A 12,591-nucleotide genomic window follows, 5' to 3' on the forward strand; every position below is an offset into this window, starting at 1 on the left:
ATTTTAGTAGAGTAGAAACCTCATATATAATTTTTGTTTCTGCAATATTCTAATACCAATCAGTAAGAAAACTAAAATGACATCTAAGGTAGTACAGACTGAGCAGCTGGTCTTATAATCAAATGACAGCCTACTGAATTATATCAGCAGTTTACAATATATAGTGGTACTAACATACTTGGACTCCTTTAGTAAGCATACCACATTGAAGAAAAATGCATGTCTAGCACTTCAGTCTTGGACTCTAAAGAATTTTCCAAAAAAAAGGTTCAATTGTTATAAATGAAGTTTAGCAAGATTTAACATACTGCCAGGGAAAAGACAAGAAATGTCCAACAAAAGATATAAATGATTGCATTTGAGAATGGAATGGCATTAAAGTCACACCAAAAGACTCACCGAAACTATTTATGCATGCATATATTGTTCAACTTTTATAGCAATAGAATCTAGTGGGAGCAGCTAGTTTCAGATTGAGGTAAGTTGATGATATAATTGATAGAATCTAATAGGAATAAGAGTGATGAGAAACCAATCCTGAATATGGTCCCTGGCATTTGTATTCCTAGCTATTCCACGTCCGGTTCTTAACTTAAATGTCACTCCTTAACATGCCCTTTGTCCTCTAGAAAATTCAGAAGCTACCACTATTTATCATATCACATTTACAAAGAACACCCTGCCCATCATTCGGAGTCTTTGAAGCTTGCAAACACAACTTTGCTACCTCTGATAGCGGACTATGAAACACATGATACCTGAGGCCAGGAGAACGACAGCCTGCAGTCAATGTACTTCCTGCACCATGTAAGAGACATTTCTGGATGACTTGCATTAATGATCTAAAAGATGTCAATAACAGATACTCACATACTCCTAATATTTGAAAATCTACAGCAATATAAATGTGCTCAATAGAGTCATCTTCATGGTGCATTACACTTGTCGGGTTATTAGCAAGATCATTATTCTCTTAAACGCATACTAAGCAAATCCCTTCAAACAGAAAACTTCCTTCAGATACAGAAGCTAAAATTTAATCTACACGCTAAATGATCAAGATTTAGTGAGACATTATCGACAGCCTGTACGAGTTACCTATGGAAATGCCATATTATGGAGAGAGGTTATCCAGGCTCCCAAAAGAAGACAAAAAACAAAACAAAAAAGGTTCTGGTTCCCTCTATTTTACCTAAATATTCCGGTCTGCATTCTGCCCATTAGACTATCTGTGACCCTGACGACAATTTCACAGATTAGTTTGTGTAAATTTTACATGATGAAATGAATACCATTTCTAACCATACTTGAGCAAATCAAAGTGGCCACCAGTTTGACGATCATAGAACAGAAACCAAAAGGAGAAAAGATCTTTGTCATCCATTCACCAAGGAGCAATACGTACCTGATCAATATAGTACAGGGCAACAAAGATTGTTAGAAGCTCCTTGTATGTATTAGCTGTATATATGTTTCATTTATCATGTCTTAACCAGCTGTTTGAAACATGTGCTTAACATGATCACAACTGTTTGTAGCCAAAGATTATTCATGGTAAAACTTGGAAGTAACAGAAGTGAAGAGATGAACCTTCCATAACTTGTTGAAATCATTTTAGTTAAGTACAAAATGGGTTAAACTCATCTTCTTTTGACATTTTGGAATTACACGATAGAATTTCCTTTCATGACGAGAAAGTTAGATTGATCCTACCTCAGTCGCAGCTTCTGATCCCAGATTCAACAAAGTGAACCATGAAATATGTAGCAAAGACACCTTAAGAATTCCTTTCACGGAAATGGTTTTATACTAGAAATCCAGCTTTTTCCAGCCAGTTTCAACCCTGTGGATCCTAAATCCACTCTCAACTTATTTACCAAATCCCACCTCCCATCACTGGCATACATATTTGAAAGCATAACTTTGTAACGACTATTCTGTAGCTTATTACCAAAACGAGAAGCTATAATATCTGCCAACTCATAATTTCTATGAGCATCACAGCATGACAATAGTGCCCCCCAAATGCCAGAGTCAACTGGTTCCTGCAGAGACTGGACAAGTTCATAAGCTTCTCTCAATTGTCCTTCCATTCCAAGAAGCTTTACCATGTAAACATAATGTTCGGTGTTAGCTGGGATGCCAAATTGATCTTTCATTCTTCTGAAATATACTCGACCATCATTAAGAAGACCAGCATGGCAACATGCACATAAGAGCGCGGAAAAAGTAGCTTCATCTGGTTTGTGCCCTTCATCCAGTGCCTTCTCAAATATCTGAAAGGCCTGAGATGCAAGTCCATATAAACCAAGACTTGAAATAATTGAATTGATTGAAACAATATTCTTGAAAGTCATAGTCTTATAAACTTGATATCCCAATTCCAAGAATCCACATTTTGAGTACATGTCAACTAGAGCAGAGGAGACCATAACCTCCAAGTGACATCCATGTCGAAAAGAATAACCATGCACCTCGCTGCCTGGCCGCACAATTGTCAATTGAGAACAAGCAGTTAGTATAGTGGCTATCAGCGGTGGATCCGCCTTCCCGCCTTTCATATTCATTTCTCTGAAGAAATCCAAGGCCTTGACACTATTCCCACACAGCAAAACACCGCTTATTATTGCAGACCATGTAACTAAATCAGGTTCTACAAGACTCTCAAAAACTCTAAAAGCTAAACCCGTATATTTACATCTAGAATACATACTAACAAGGAGACTGCTTACATGAGAATTTGACTCTACACCAAGTTTTAGACAAAATGCATGGATTGATTCTCCTATTTTCAGCACACTAGGATCATATATAGCTATAATCAGGCCAACCATTGTGTACTCATCAGGCCTGACCCCCATTTTCTGCATTCTGCTAAACAATTCTAGCCCCTTCTCCAACTCTCCAAGACAACCATAACCTGACATCATTGAATTCCATAAGACCAAATCAGGATCAGTTATCCCAGAAAACACCTTGCTTGCATCAGCTATACAGCCTAATCTTGAATAAGCAGTTACCAGTTGGCTACTACATATGAAGTCCCACTGCAACCCAGATAGAACAACCGCTCCATGTAAAACCCTCAAGCTGGGCACATCAAAATTCTCAGAGCTGGCTCGAACAAGGCATGCAAAAGTGAAGTTATCAGGCTTTATTTCGGAATAAAGCATGTCCTTAAACAGAGAAAATGCATCTGTAAACTTGTGGGCTCTAGCATAAGCTCGAATTAAGGAATTCCAGAGGTAAATACTTCGATGGGGAGTTTTATCAAACAGGTTGCGAGCTGAGATGATGTCGTCGTTTAGAGCATAGAACCTCAGAATTCTTGTAGCGTAAAATGGGTCGTGTGAGAGATGAGTCCTCATTATAAAAGCGTGAAGCTCTTTGGTTCTTGAGATGGTAAGCTTCAGCTTTGAGAGTTGAGAAAGAAGGGAATGGAAAGGGATGAACATCAGCTGATTACGAACAACATTCCATGAAGCAGATTAAAACAGAGAGGCCGATAATTTTTCGTTTATTTCGTTTAACGATATTTTAAAATCACGTAAACAAAACGGTTGCTCTATTAAGATCCGAAAACAAGTAGTACATGTATTTCCATTAAAATGTTAGTAGCAGAAGGAGACTCCAAAATTTCCACTTGATCATTCAATTATAGCTCAAACACAAATGCTTGTTTCTGGAAGTTTTCTTGAGATCTTGTAAAAAGAATTTCCAATCTTTCACTTATGTCAACAGAAATAGGGAATTAAATTAACATATGAGTAGTCAATTTTAAAACGAGACACATGCATTATGCTTATACTAATTTCGTTGGGTTGACTAAATGGGCATTATCCATATATTCCAAATACTATATGGTTAAAAAAACTGAACTTAGAGAATCATCGTTAGTACGTTGTAACATGTACTGGGGAGTAGGGACCGTTTTGAAAGAATCACGAAATTTAAGTACAATTTTGGAGTTCCCCATTGATTTTTTTTTTCCTTTAAATATAAACGGATTTCACTATGTTATAATGAATGTATACCATTTTTCAGAAAAATGATGAATTAATAGTGTTTCATTATATCAAGAACCTTGAATAATATTCGAATTGTCACATTGACCCATCATTGTACTGTCAACGATTTGTTCTATAACTACACCCTTCGGTCCACAATAAGTGACGAATTTACCTTGGGCAAACCCATTAAAAAATACTAAATTCTAGACAAAAATAGTTAGTGTGACTCATAGTTATAGTAGCACTTACTTCTCTTCTCAAATGTGAGGAGTAAATCACTTTTTAGGGATACGTACATAAGGGTAATTTTGGAAAAACAAATTGAACTTTTTCTTGATTATATAAATGGATACTTATTTTGGACCAAAATAAAAAAGCAAATTGGTCACTTATTGTAGACCGGAGGGAGTAGTAAATTATCAGAAATAGAATTAGAGGGTGTTTGGATTGGCTTATTTTAAGTGCTTATTGGCTTTTAAGCACTTTTTTAGTTTGTGTGGTGTTTGGCAATAATAAAAAGTGCTTAAAAGCACTTACTTTTAGGCATAAAAAGTACAAAAATAAGCCAAAAGCTAAAAGTTGGGTATTACCAACTTATGGCTTTTAGCTTTTAGCTTAAAAGCTACTTTTCATAAGTCAATCCAAACACCCACTTAGTAAGACACTTCTTCCCTGCAAAAATGTTGACCATGCTTTGATTAGTATAGGAAAACTACTAAAATTAGCAGAGAAAGTTTGTGCCTGTAGATCCATTAACATGGCATTAAACAATATGATGCTAATTTTTCTAAGTGAAACTGAAGACACTGCTTCAAAGATACACATATGCATAAATCGAAAAGCAAAGTAATTTTTGGACATCTTTTTCAAAAAAGAATTGAATCACACTATTTCCATAAACTAGATTTTCCAAAAATCTCAAATTTGCTTTTTTCAAACAAAACACCAGTAAAGAAACTCCCCAGAATGTATTTCAGGCTTCGCCCAGTCTATAAGATGAGCGAAAAGGAATATAATTGGTGTAACTTGTAGCATGCTAAGATAAACAACAACAACAACTACCCAGTAAAATCCCACCAGGTGGGGTCTGGGGAGGGTAATGTATACGCAGACCTTACCCCTACCCGATAGGTCAGAGAGGCTGTTTCCGATAGACCCTCGGCTCAGAGAAAAAGAAAGTAGCATGCTGAGATGTTATGCGCAAATTTCTATTCACCAAATACACAAAGTTCTATTAGTATATTCAAGCCTCCCCCTAATACAATCTCTTTAGTATGAGCAGATGAGTCAATCACTCAATTCTACAATGCTAACTAAACTGCGTAACCCGAATGGACCAAGACCAGGATATAGCGGTGCATGTACTTGTTAATAAAAGTGCGAGGAAAGTTTAACGTTTCAGTATCTGCTGATAGGCAACATGTTGAAGAGAGCTTTGGACTAAGGCGTGCATCAACCATGTTCATCTTTGACTTGATGATTCACGCAACTTTACCTGCATCACAAGCCACAGCAATTCAATTCAGTCAAAGAGAATTTAGTAATTTGCCAAAACATAAAACTACAAAAACAGAACAGTATCGGAATATTATTGGGGTTGGAAAAACGTTTTTAGCACTGAGAAGGGAAACAAAGAAACAAAAAGAAAAATAGGAAGGAAAATGAAGAGGAAAAAAAAAAAAAGGGGGGGGGGGGGGGGGGGAGGATGGACTAGTCGCGCCTGTCATTCAAATATAAGTTTTTTTTTAAATGTTTACTGTTCAAGCACTTAGTTTTATTCCCTCAAGCGCATGTCGTGTGTCATTTTCCGGGGATAACTATTCCACTATTTTGTAAGTTAGGCGTAAAAGGATGCACACAAATAAAAAGCGTAAAAGAAATTTTCATACAAGTTGGAGAGCAAGGAATTTGATCTCATCTTCATCAGTATCAAAAGTCTTGTCTCTGCCATATCCGTGGTTTTGGCCTTTGATCCAAATCTTCCTCTCTCTGCATACAGAAGTAGTTAAACGGGGATCAGGTCGGGTAACATTTATAGAAAATCAAATGATGTTGAAGATGAACTAGAGCTGACCTCTTCTGGAACTTCTGTTGTGAAAGGTGTCATTTGAAATGGAACACTAGGCACATGAGGTAATTGTGAGAGTTGCTCCAGCAACATATTCCTGCACCCACCAACTATTCATGTCAAATGTAACATCTTAATATCTAGCCAAGGAAAAAGATATAAACAAGAAAATTGCCATGAGACGAGGAAATTTAATATTGGTAAAAGAAAAAGGAACCCTCAGCACACTAATTTAAACCAGGCAACGAAAAAGCAAAAGTTGAACATCATGAACAAAATATTAAACAGAATCTAGCTATATTTTCGACCCGAATTAAATTGTGTGATAGGTGAGGGATGCAAATGCTTACTTGAAAGTACTAGTTCCACATAGTTGTAAACGTTTAAGCCTATTATTACTATATCTACTTCTACCACGAAGCAACCAATTTGATGGAAAAGTGGTATGCAGGTTTTTAACCATTTAACATTTTAAATAACAACAACAATTACAACTCATTGATTTCTTATAAGACAAAAATGGGATAAATTATAAGATAAAGGAATGTTCTTGCCTGAAAGCCTTAGACCTTGCGAACAATAACCTATCAGCTAGCTTATTACTATAGCTGACCCTATATTATATATACAGAGATTTTCAGACTTCCGGATACTCTTCGGTTCTCTCCCTGGTTTACTTAGGGTTTTCTTCTTCGATTTCTTTTGATTTTGACGGCTAAGCGGTGAGTTGGTTGGTAAACTTGAAAGGGACATCACGAGGGAAGAGCTATGGGTTCCTACAAACGTGTGAAGAGGTCTAAAAAAACTGCTACAGTTGTGCACTCTCGTAGTGCTGAAGCAGTTGAAGGCAGTGATGACCTTCTAACCTTGATAATTTATCTTATAAGACAAAAATGGGATTCTCTAAATCCCACATTGATTTCTACACTTATTCTTACACAGGCATACCAATCTCTAAACAAATGGAAAAAAAAAACTAAAATGACTCTTGACAAACATAACACCTTATATAAATTGTACCAAACATGACATTAGTCCCAACATTGGCTGCTGATTCACAACGATTTTTTCAAGATATTTTTCACACCGGTTGATGCTTCACAAAGATTAAACAAGGAAAATAGCATTTACCCTATACAGCTTCAAACATACATTAGATAGTACTTTCGTCTTTTCGACCGTCTATTGAAGGCAAAGCCCTACATGAATGATGTTTAAATTACCTAATCTTCTCCAGATCCCGAGGTGAATTCTGATTCTGGATAGGCAATGGTTCAACAGAATGAAGAGTATAATCAGGTCCAAAGTACTCGTAAAACTCATTGTAAGGCAATTTATTCTCAAGTTCTACTCCAACTGCAACTGCTGTCTGCAGATATTGAAGTAGTTCAACCATAGCGCAACTTCCAAGACAAGTAAACAGTAATAGGTGATAATCCAAAGACGGGGAAAAAAACACTAAAGTACAGAGATAGAGACAGACCTCATAGGCCCAGCACCGGGCAACATTTCGAATTGAATAACCTCCACCGCCCAATACCATCAGAGGGACATTGAAAGACCTGAGGAATCGAAGGCAATCTGCATGGCCTTTGACAGACAAGTTGAAACGGCCCAACCTGTCTCCGGCTAGTGAATCAGCACCAGACTGAAGAACAACAACATCTGATTGATAGACCTCCATTACTTTTTGGATTATAGGACGGAATAGGTGACGGAAACTTTCATCATCAATCCCATCATTCAAAGGGGCGTTTAAGGCATAGTACTTCCCAGCACCTCCACCAATGTCTTTGATATGTCCTGTACCAGGAAAGAAGTCCCCAAACTTATGAAACGACACTGTCATGACCCGATCTGTGGTGTAAAAAGCATCCTCAACTCCATCTCCATGGTGAACATCAATATCAACATATAATACACACTGCACAACAACACTGAGCATGTTAAAGGAACACTAATTCATAATAAGCAACGGTTTTGGCAAAGGAGACCATTATAGCAAATGATGCTTTCCAGATATGACCTACAAGCACACTTATAGACAAATGATAAGCTAAGTTCCTCAATAATTACAGAAAAAAAATTAAGATCACATAAAGTTAGCTTTCATTAAGCATCCAGGGGATGCAAATTATGAGTCCTCCATAATTACAGAAATAATGAGTGATAAGCTACGTTCCAGTTCTTAAAAAAATAGCAAATAAGTATTTTGGCCTCCAAATTACTTGCTCCGTCCGATTACAGATTGAGCTAATTAATGACTTCTTATCTTTAATGGTAATCAACAAAATATGAGCAAAGAATAGAGTAATTACTTCTTTTATAGACAACAGTACAAAACAATATGTAACATTATACTGAATTTAATACTATCTTTAATCCTTTGACACATCCTCAAGACTTATTATTGACATATCCTTTACAATTTCTTCTCTTTATATTCATCAAAGCCAACCCAAGTCAGCCTCAACAACAATACGAATAAATAAAGGCCTCACACCTTAGCGGAAACTACCTTGATTTAGTGTCTACAATAGTGTCTAGCCTTCAGTACATTACACAGCCAATTTAGGTTATACAATATAATATCCCTGCGATGTACCACCATGAATAAAGGCCGACTTGCCATGCCTATGTGCCTCAGGCGCACCTCTAATCAATCTTCTCTTTTTGCTTCCCGAAAGGTTAATAGAAAAGTAGTACATAAACACAAGGAATATCCTATACCAAGCATCCAATATGCAATCAATATTCAACATAAACATGGGGTGTCACATAAAATTCATAAATATAAATTAAGAAAAAGTGATTGTCTTCTCATATACAGTATCATAGAGGAGAGATATGATAATATTAGAATACTACGAAATAATTGATGCCTGATGTTTTCCAAGGGAAATGGTTCTCAGCTGCTAAGGCCATTATTTAGTGGAGAGCTGATCTTCATACTAGCAACAAAATTTTAATTGACTTTGACTTCTTAGACAGCTTCAAGGTAGGAAGAAATTCAATTTTGAAGAACTTTGACCTTAAACCATATTTACATTCAATCCAAGGGAAGGCAGATTACATAACACCAATTTTCTTCGGATCCATTCCAAACTCTCTCTTCGATGAGCTGAATTTATGCCTAACAACGACTGGAATCTTCAATATAAAAAACATTCCTTTCGGGAGATTTACCATCAACAACAAGAAGTAATAAAATTTCGAAATACTCAGGATCAAGTAAACAACAATTTTCAATTACACAGAAATTCAGACAGCTTGACTTTTCAGAAGATTATTATTATTTTTTATATTTTTTGTTACATTTAAGATTTTTCAGCAACACAGTTAAAATTTCCCAAAACTATCCAAATATCAACAACACGAATATCCGCGAAACATCTACAGTAGCAGTAACCGCCACAACATATCAAACACATAACTAAAGGGGCTATACCATTACGCCGACACCGCTACACCCAAAAACGAAATACATCGCCCAAAAGAATAACCAAGAACGTATAAATAATTCACCATACACATAGACATATGCTCCAATTTGAAAGAGTTTACTTTTGTTCGCGTGAATAAGCAAATAAAATATGGGTATTAAGAAAAACAGAGCATCATAAGAAGAGTATTTACCCTGTGGACCTTTAGAAGTTCAAGAATTCCAAGAACAATATCATTAACATAGCAAAATCCGGAGGCCCCGCTTCTCTTTGCATGTTGCAACCCACCAGCCCAATTGATGGCTATGTCAGCATCTTGTCGGTTAAGCTTAACGGCGGCGCCAATGGATCCACCGGCAGAAGCTTGACAAAAACCAAAAAGCCCAAAAACAGGGCAATTGTCTCCGAGGTTGAAGCGTTTAAGGTCGTGGTCATCATGCTTCTGGTAGTGAAGAGTCTCGGGTGAAACGGAAGAGAGAAAGTCGACGTACTCCGGCGAGTGGAACCGCCGAATATCCTCCGCACTCGCCGGGAACGGCTGAGTGATCTCCATTCGCCGATGAAGATCATAGTGGCAAGCAAGAGTGTGGGCAACGTGAATACGATGAGGCTTCATTATATGGTCCCGGCCGTAGTAATAGTCCCCGATGTAAGGGTCGTAGAAATAAGTAACACGGCGCTTTGTCGCGTCGGTCCCCGTCGAAGGAAGCGACGCACCGCCCTCCACGGTTGAAGTGGAAGACTACATTGCCTGCCGCTGCTGTTATGTACGTTCACTCTCAAAAAGCTGCTCTCCTTTCTAAATTTCTGCGCAATTACACCCAAAAGAGCTGCCAAGTAGTAGTAATGTATGGGTCAAAATCCGACCCCACCATAATTAACGGAGTTAATTTCGTCCTGAGCTAATACATAATTAATAAACTGGTATGGCCACTTTATTCATAACAGGACTCGATTCTTGTCCGATTTAATCTACAAGGTACGGCCCAGTCATTCCCCCATGGGGACGGAACTTCAGCATGGTCACGGCCATTTATTGCCAGCTCACAAAGCTCACATCTATAAATACGAAGAGCAATAGCCCTAGAAAAGAGGGCTGCTTCTTCACCACTAGTGAGAGGAGAGAGAAACAAGAAAATATACCCCTCTTATGGGAAGAGAAAACACCATTGTAAGGCTCTGAACCTCTTCATGGAGAGGCAGACCAAACAAATATTATCAATAAAGGTTTCTAATGTTTCTCCCCCTAATTCTGAGTTCTTATTTTAGTTTCTTTCATCTGGTCCAACGGATTATTACGATTTGCTATGATTATCCCGGGATTTATTTATATTGTTTTGTACTCGTAAGATGTGTAACATTTTTTGAGCAAACAATTTGGCGCCGTCTGTTGGGATTTCATAGCAAAATCGCGTAGTTCTTCCCTGGACCAAAAGAAAAGAAGCGCCAAACTCGAAGGGGAGCTCGAAGATCTCAAATCAAGATCTAAGTCCTCACTCTCTCTCCAATCTCAGATAGTGCAAACAAGAAGAAGGGTCCCCCTCCTTTCCTCAGGGGAGGTCTCTGTAAGGCATACGAACTCCGGTCGGAAACCGGCACGGAGATATCTCGAGCCGAGATTCGCCTCAAGACAGCCTATATACCCTGGTTGGGAAGACAATGGGTAAGCCGCTCAAGGTCTCGAATCCCAAAACGAGTTCCAGCACTCGATACCCACAATATGGATTCAGGCTCTGTGCCTTCGTCATCAAGATCGACAAAGTTCAACAGCAGTTGAACCGGGACTCAGGCTACGTGCCTTCGCCAACAAATTCAACTACGGTTGAACCGGGACTCAGGTTACGTGCCTTCGCCAACAAATTCAACCACGGTTGAACCGCGACAGGCTATGCGCCTTCGCCAACGAGTTCAACTACGGTTGAACCGGGACTCAGGCTACGTGCCTTCGCCAAAAATTCAACTACGGTTGAACCGAGACAGGCTATGCGCCTTCACCAACAAGTTCAACTACGGTTGAACCAAGACAGGCTACGTGCCTTCGCCAAAAATTCAACCACGGTTGAACCGAGACCAGGCTATGCGCCTTCACCAAAAAGTTCAACTACGGTTGAATCAAGACAGGCTATGCGCCTTCACCAAAAAGTTCAACTACGGTTGAACCAAGACAGGCTATGTGCCTTCGACAACAAATTCAACTACGGTTGAACCGGGACTCAGGCTACGTGCCTTCGCCAAAAATTCAACTACGGTTGAACCAAGACAGGCTATGCGCCTTCACCAAAAAGTTCAACTACGGTTGAACCGAGACAGGCTATGCGCCTTCACCAACGAGTTCAACTACGGTTGAACCGGGACTCAGGCTACGTGCCTTCGCCAAAAAATTCAACTACGGTTGAACCGAGACAGGCTATGCGCCTTCACCAACAAGTTCAACCACGGTTGAACCAAGACAGGCTACGTGTCTTCGCCACCAAATTTAACGAAGCCCAACAACAGTCGAACTGGGACTCAGGCTATGTGCCTTCATCATTAAATCCAACGAGCTCGACCTCGCTCGAACTATAAGGATGGACGCCTTCGTCCTCAACTTTAGCAAGTTCAACCACAGTTGAACCGAGACTCAGGCCAAACGCCTTCATCTGCGAAAGCAAAGCCCGACCTCCAACTAATCGAAGCGCAGGATAGGCACCCTCGCCATCCAAGTAAGTTCTCCCAACTCGAATTAAGATTCGGGCCACGTAAAGTTCGGCCCCGGTCGAACTACGAGGCCGCGTTTTTTACTATCACGACCGGTAGTTCGACCGCGTCCGAACTGGGACTAAGGCTAAGCGCCGCTATCGCCAAATAACGGCTAAGACTCGCCCGCACCGAGTTGAAAAAGCAAGGCCATCAACTATATTATGCCTAAGGCCATCGCCGCCAACGGTCGACCTAGGTTTGACTGCGGCGAGTAAACGACCCGACGACAGTCGAAGTTGCCTTTGTGGCTAAGGCCGTAGAGTCTATCACGACTAAAGTCGTCGATCTAAATTCGACTAGGGCCGCCAACGCCGACGTTCACAAAAGCGCA

General features: G+C 39.2%; 2 protein-coding genes across 4 annotated transcripts; both read right to left on the reverse strand.

Annotated features, from left to right (window-relative positions):
- Window positions 378–4,007, reverse strand: LOC109223679 (putative pentatricopeptide repeat-containing protein At1g64310). 3 transcript variants are annotated; one of them, XM_019388073.1, is made up of 3 exons: window positions 1,714–4,007; window positions 1,193–1,405; window positions 378–798 (listed from the first exon to the last, which is right to left on the reverse strand). In XM_019388073.1, the coding sequence occupies exon 1, from the start codon at window positions 3,453–3,455 to the stop codon at window positions 1,791–1,793; it is 1,665 nt and encodes a 554-aa protein (XP_019243618.1). In that variant the 5' UTR covers window positions 3,456–4,007; the 3' UTR covers window positions 378–798; window positions 1,193–1,405; window positions 1,714–1,790. The 3 variants fall into 3 exon arrangements, with proteins under 3 accessions (XP_019243618.1, XP_019243619.1, XP_019243617.1); XM_019388074.1 differs by lacking the exon at window positions 1,193–1,405 and having other exon boundaries at window positions 379–798; XM_019388072.1 differs by lacking the exon at window positions 378–798 and having other exon boundaries at window positions 818–1,405.
- LOC109223680 (histone deacetylase 6-like) lies at window positions 5,174–10,364 on the reverse strand. The gene is made up of 6 exons (XM_019388075.1): window positions 9,715–10,364; window positions 7,562–8,002; window positions 7,302–7,447; window positions 6,085–6,175; window positions 5,900–5,999; window positions 5,174–5,505 (listed from the first exon to the last, which is right to left on the reverse strand). Exons 1-5 carry the CDS (start codon window positions 10,135–10,137, stop codon window positions 5,940–5,942), a joined length of 1,161 nt encoding a protein of 386 aa, XP_019243620.1. The 5' UTR covers window positions 10,138–10,364; the 3' UTR covers window positions 5,174–5,505; window positions 5,900–5,939.

This window comes from Nicotiana attenuata, chromosome 3, assembly GCF_001879085.1.
Source record: "Nicotiana attenuata strain UT chromosome 3, NIATTr2, whole genome shotgun sequence".
Taxonomy (NCBI): domain Eukaryota; kingdom Viridiplantae; phylum Streptophyta; class Magnoliopsida; order Solanales; family Solanaceae; genus Nicotiana; species Nicotiana attenuata.

Coding starts and splice junctions, on each gene's coding strand:
- LOC109223680 (XM_019388075.1), bottom strand. CDS start 10,137: ATGAAGCCTCATCGTATTCACGTTGCCCACACTCTTGCTTGCCACTAT. Junction 7,448..7,561: donor CCCGGTGCTGGGCCTATGAG/GTCTGTCTCTAT, acceptor CAATATCTGCAG/ACAGCAGTTGCAGTTGGAGT. Junction 6,000..6,084: donor CAACAGAAGTTCCAGAAGAG/GTCAGCTCTAGT, acceptor TTCTGTATGCAG/AGAGAGGAAGATTTGGATCA.
- LOC109223679 (XM_019388073.1), bottom strand. CDS start 3,455: ATGTTCATCCCTTTCCATTCCCTTCTTTCTCAACTCTCAAAGCTGAAG.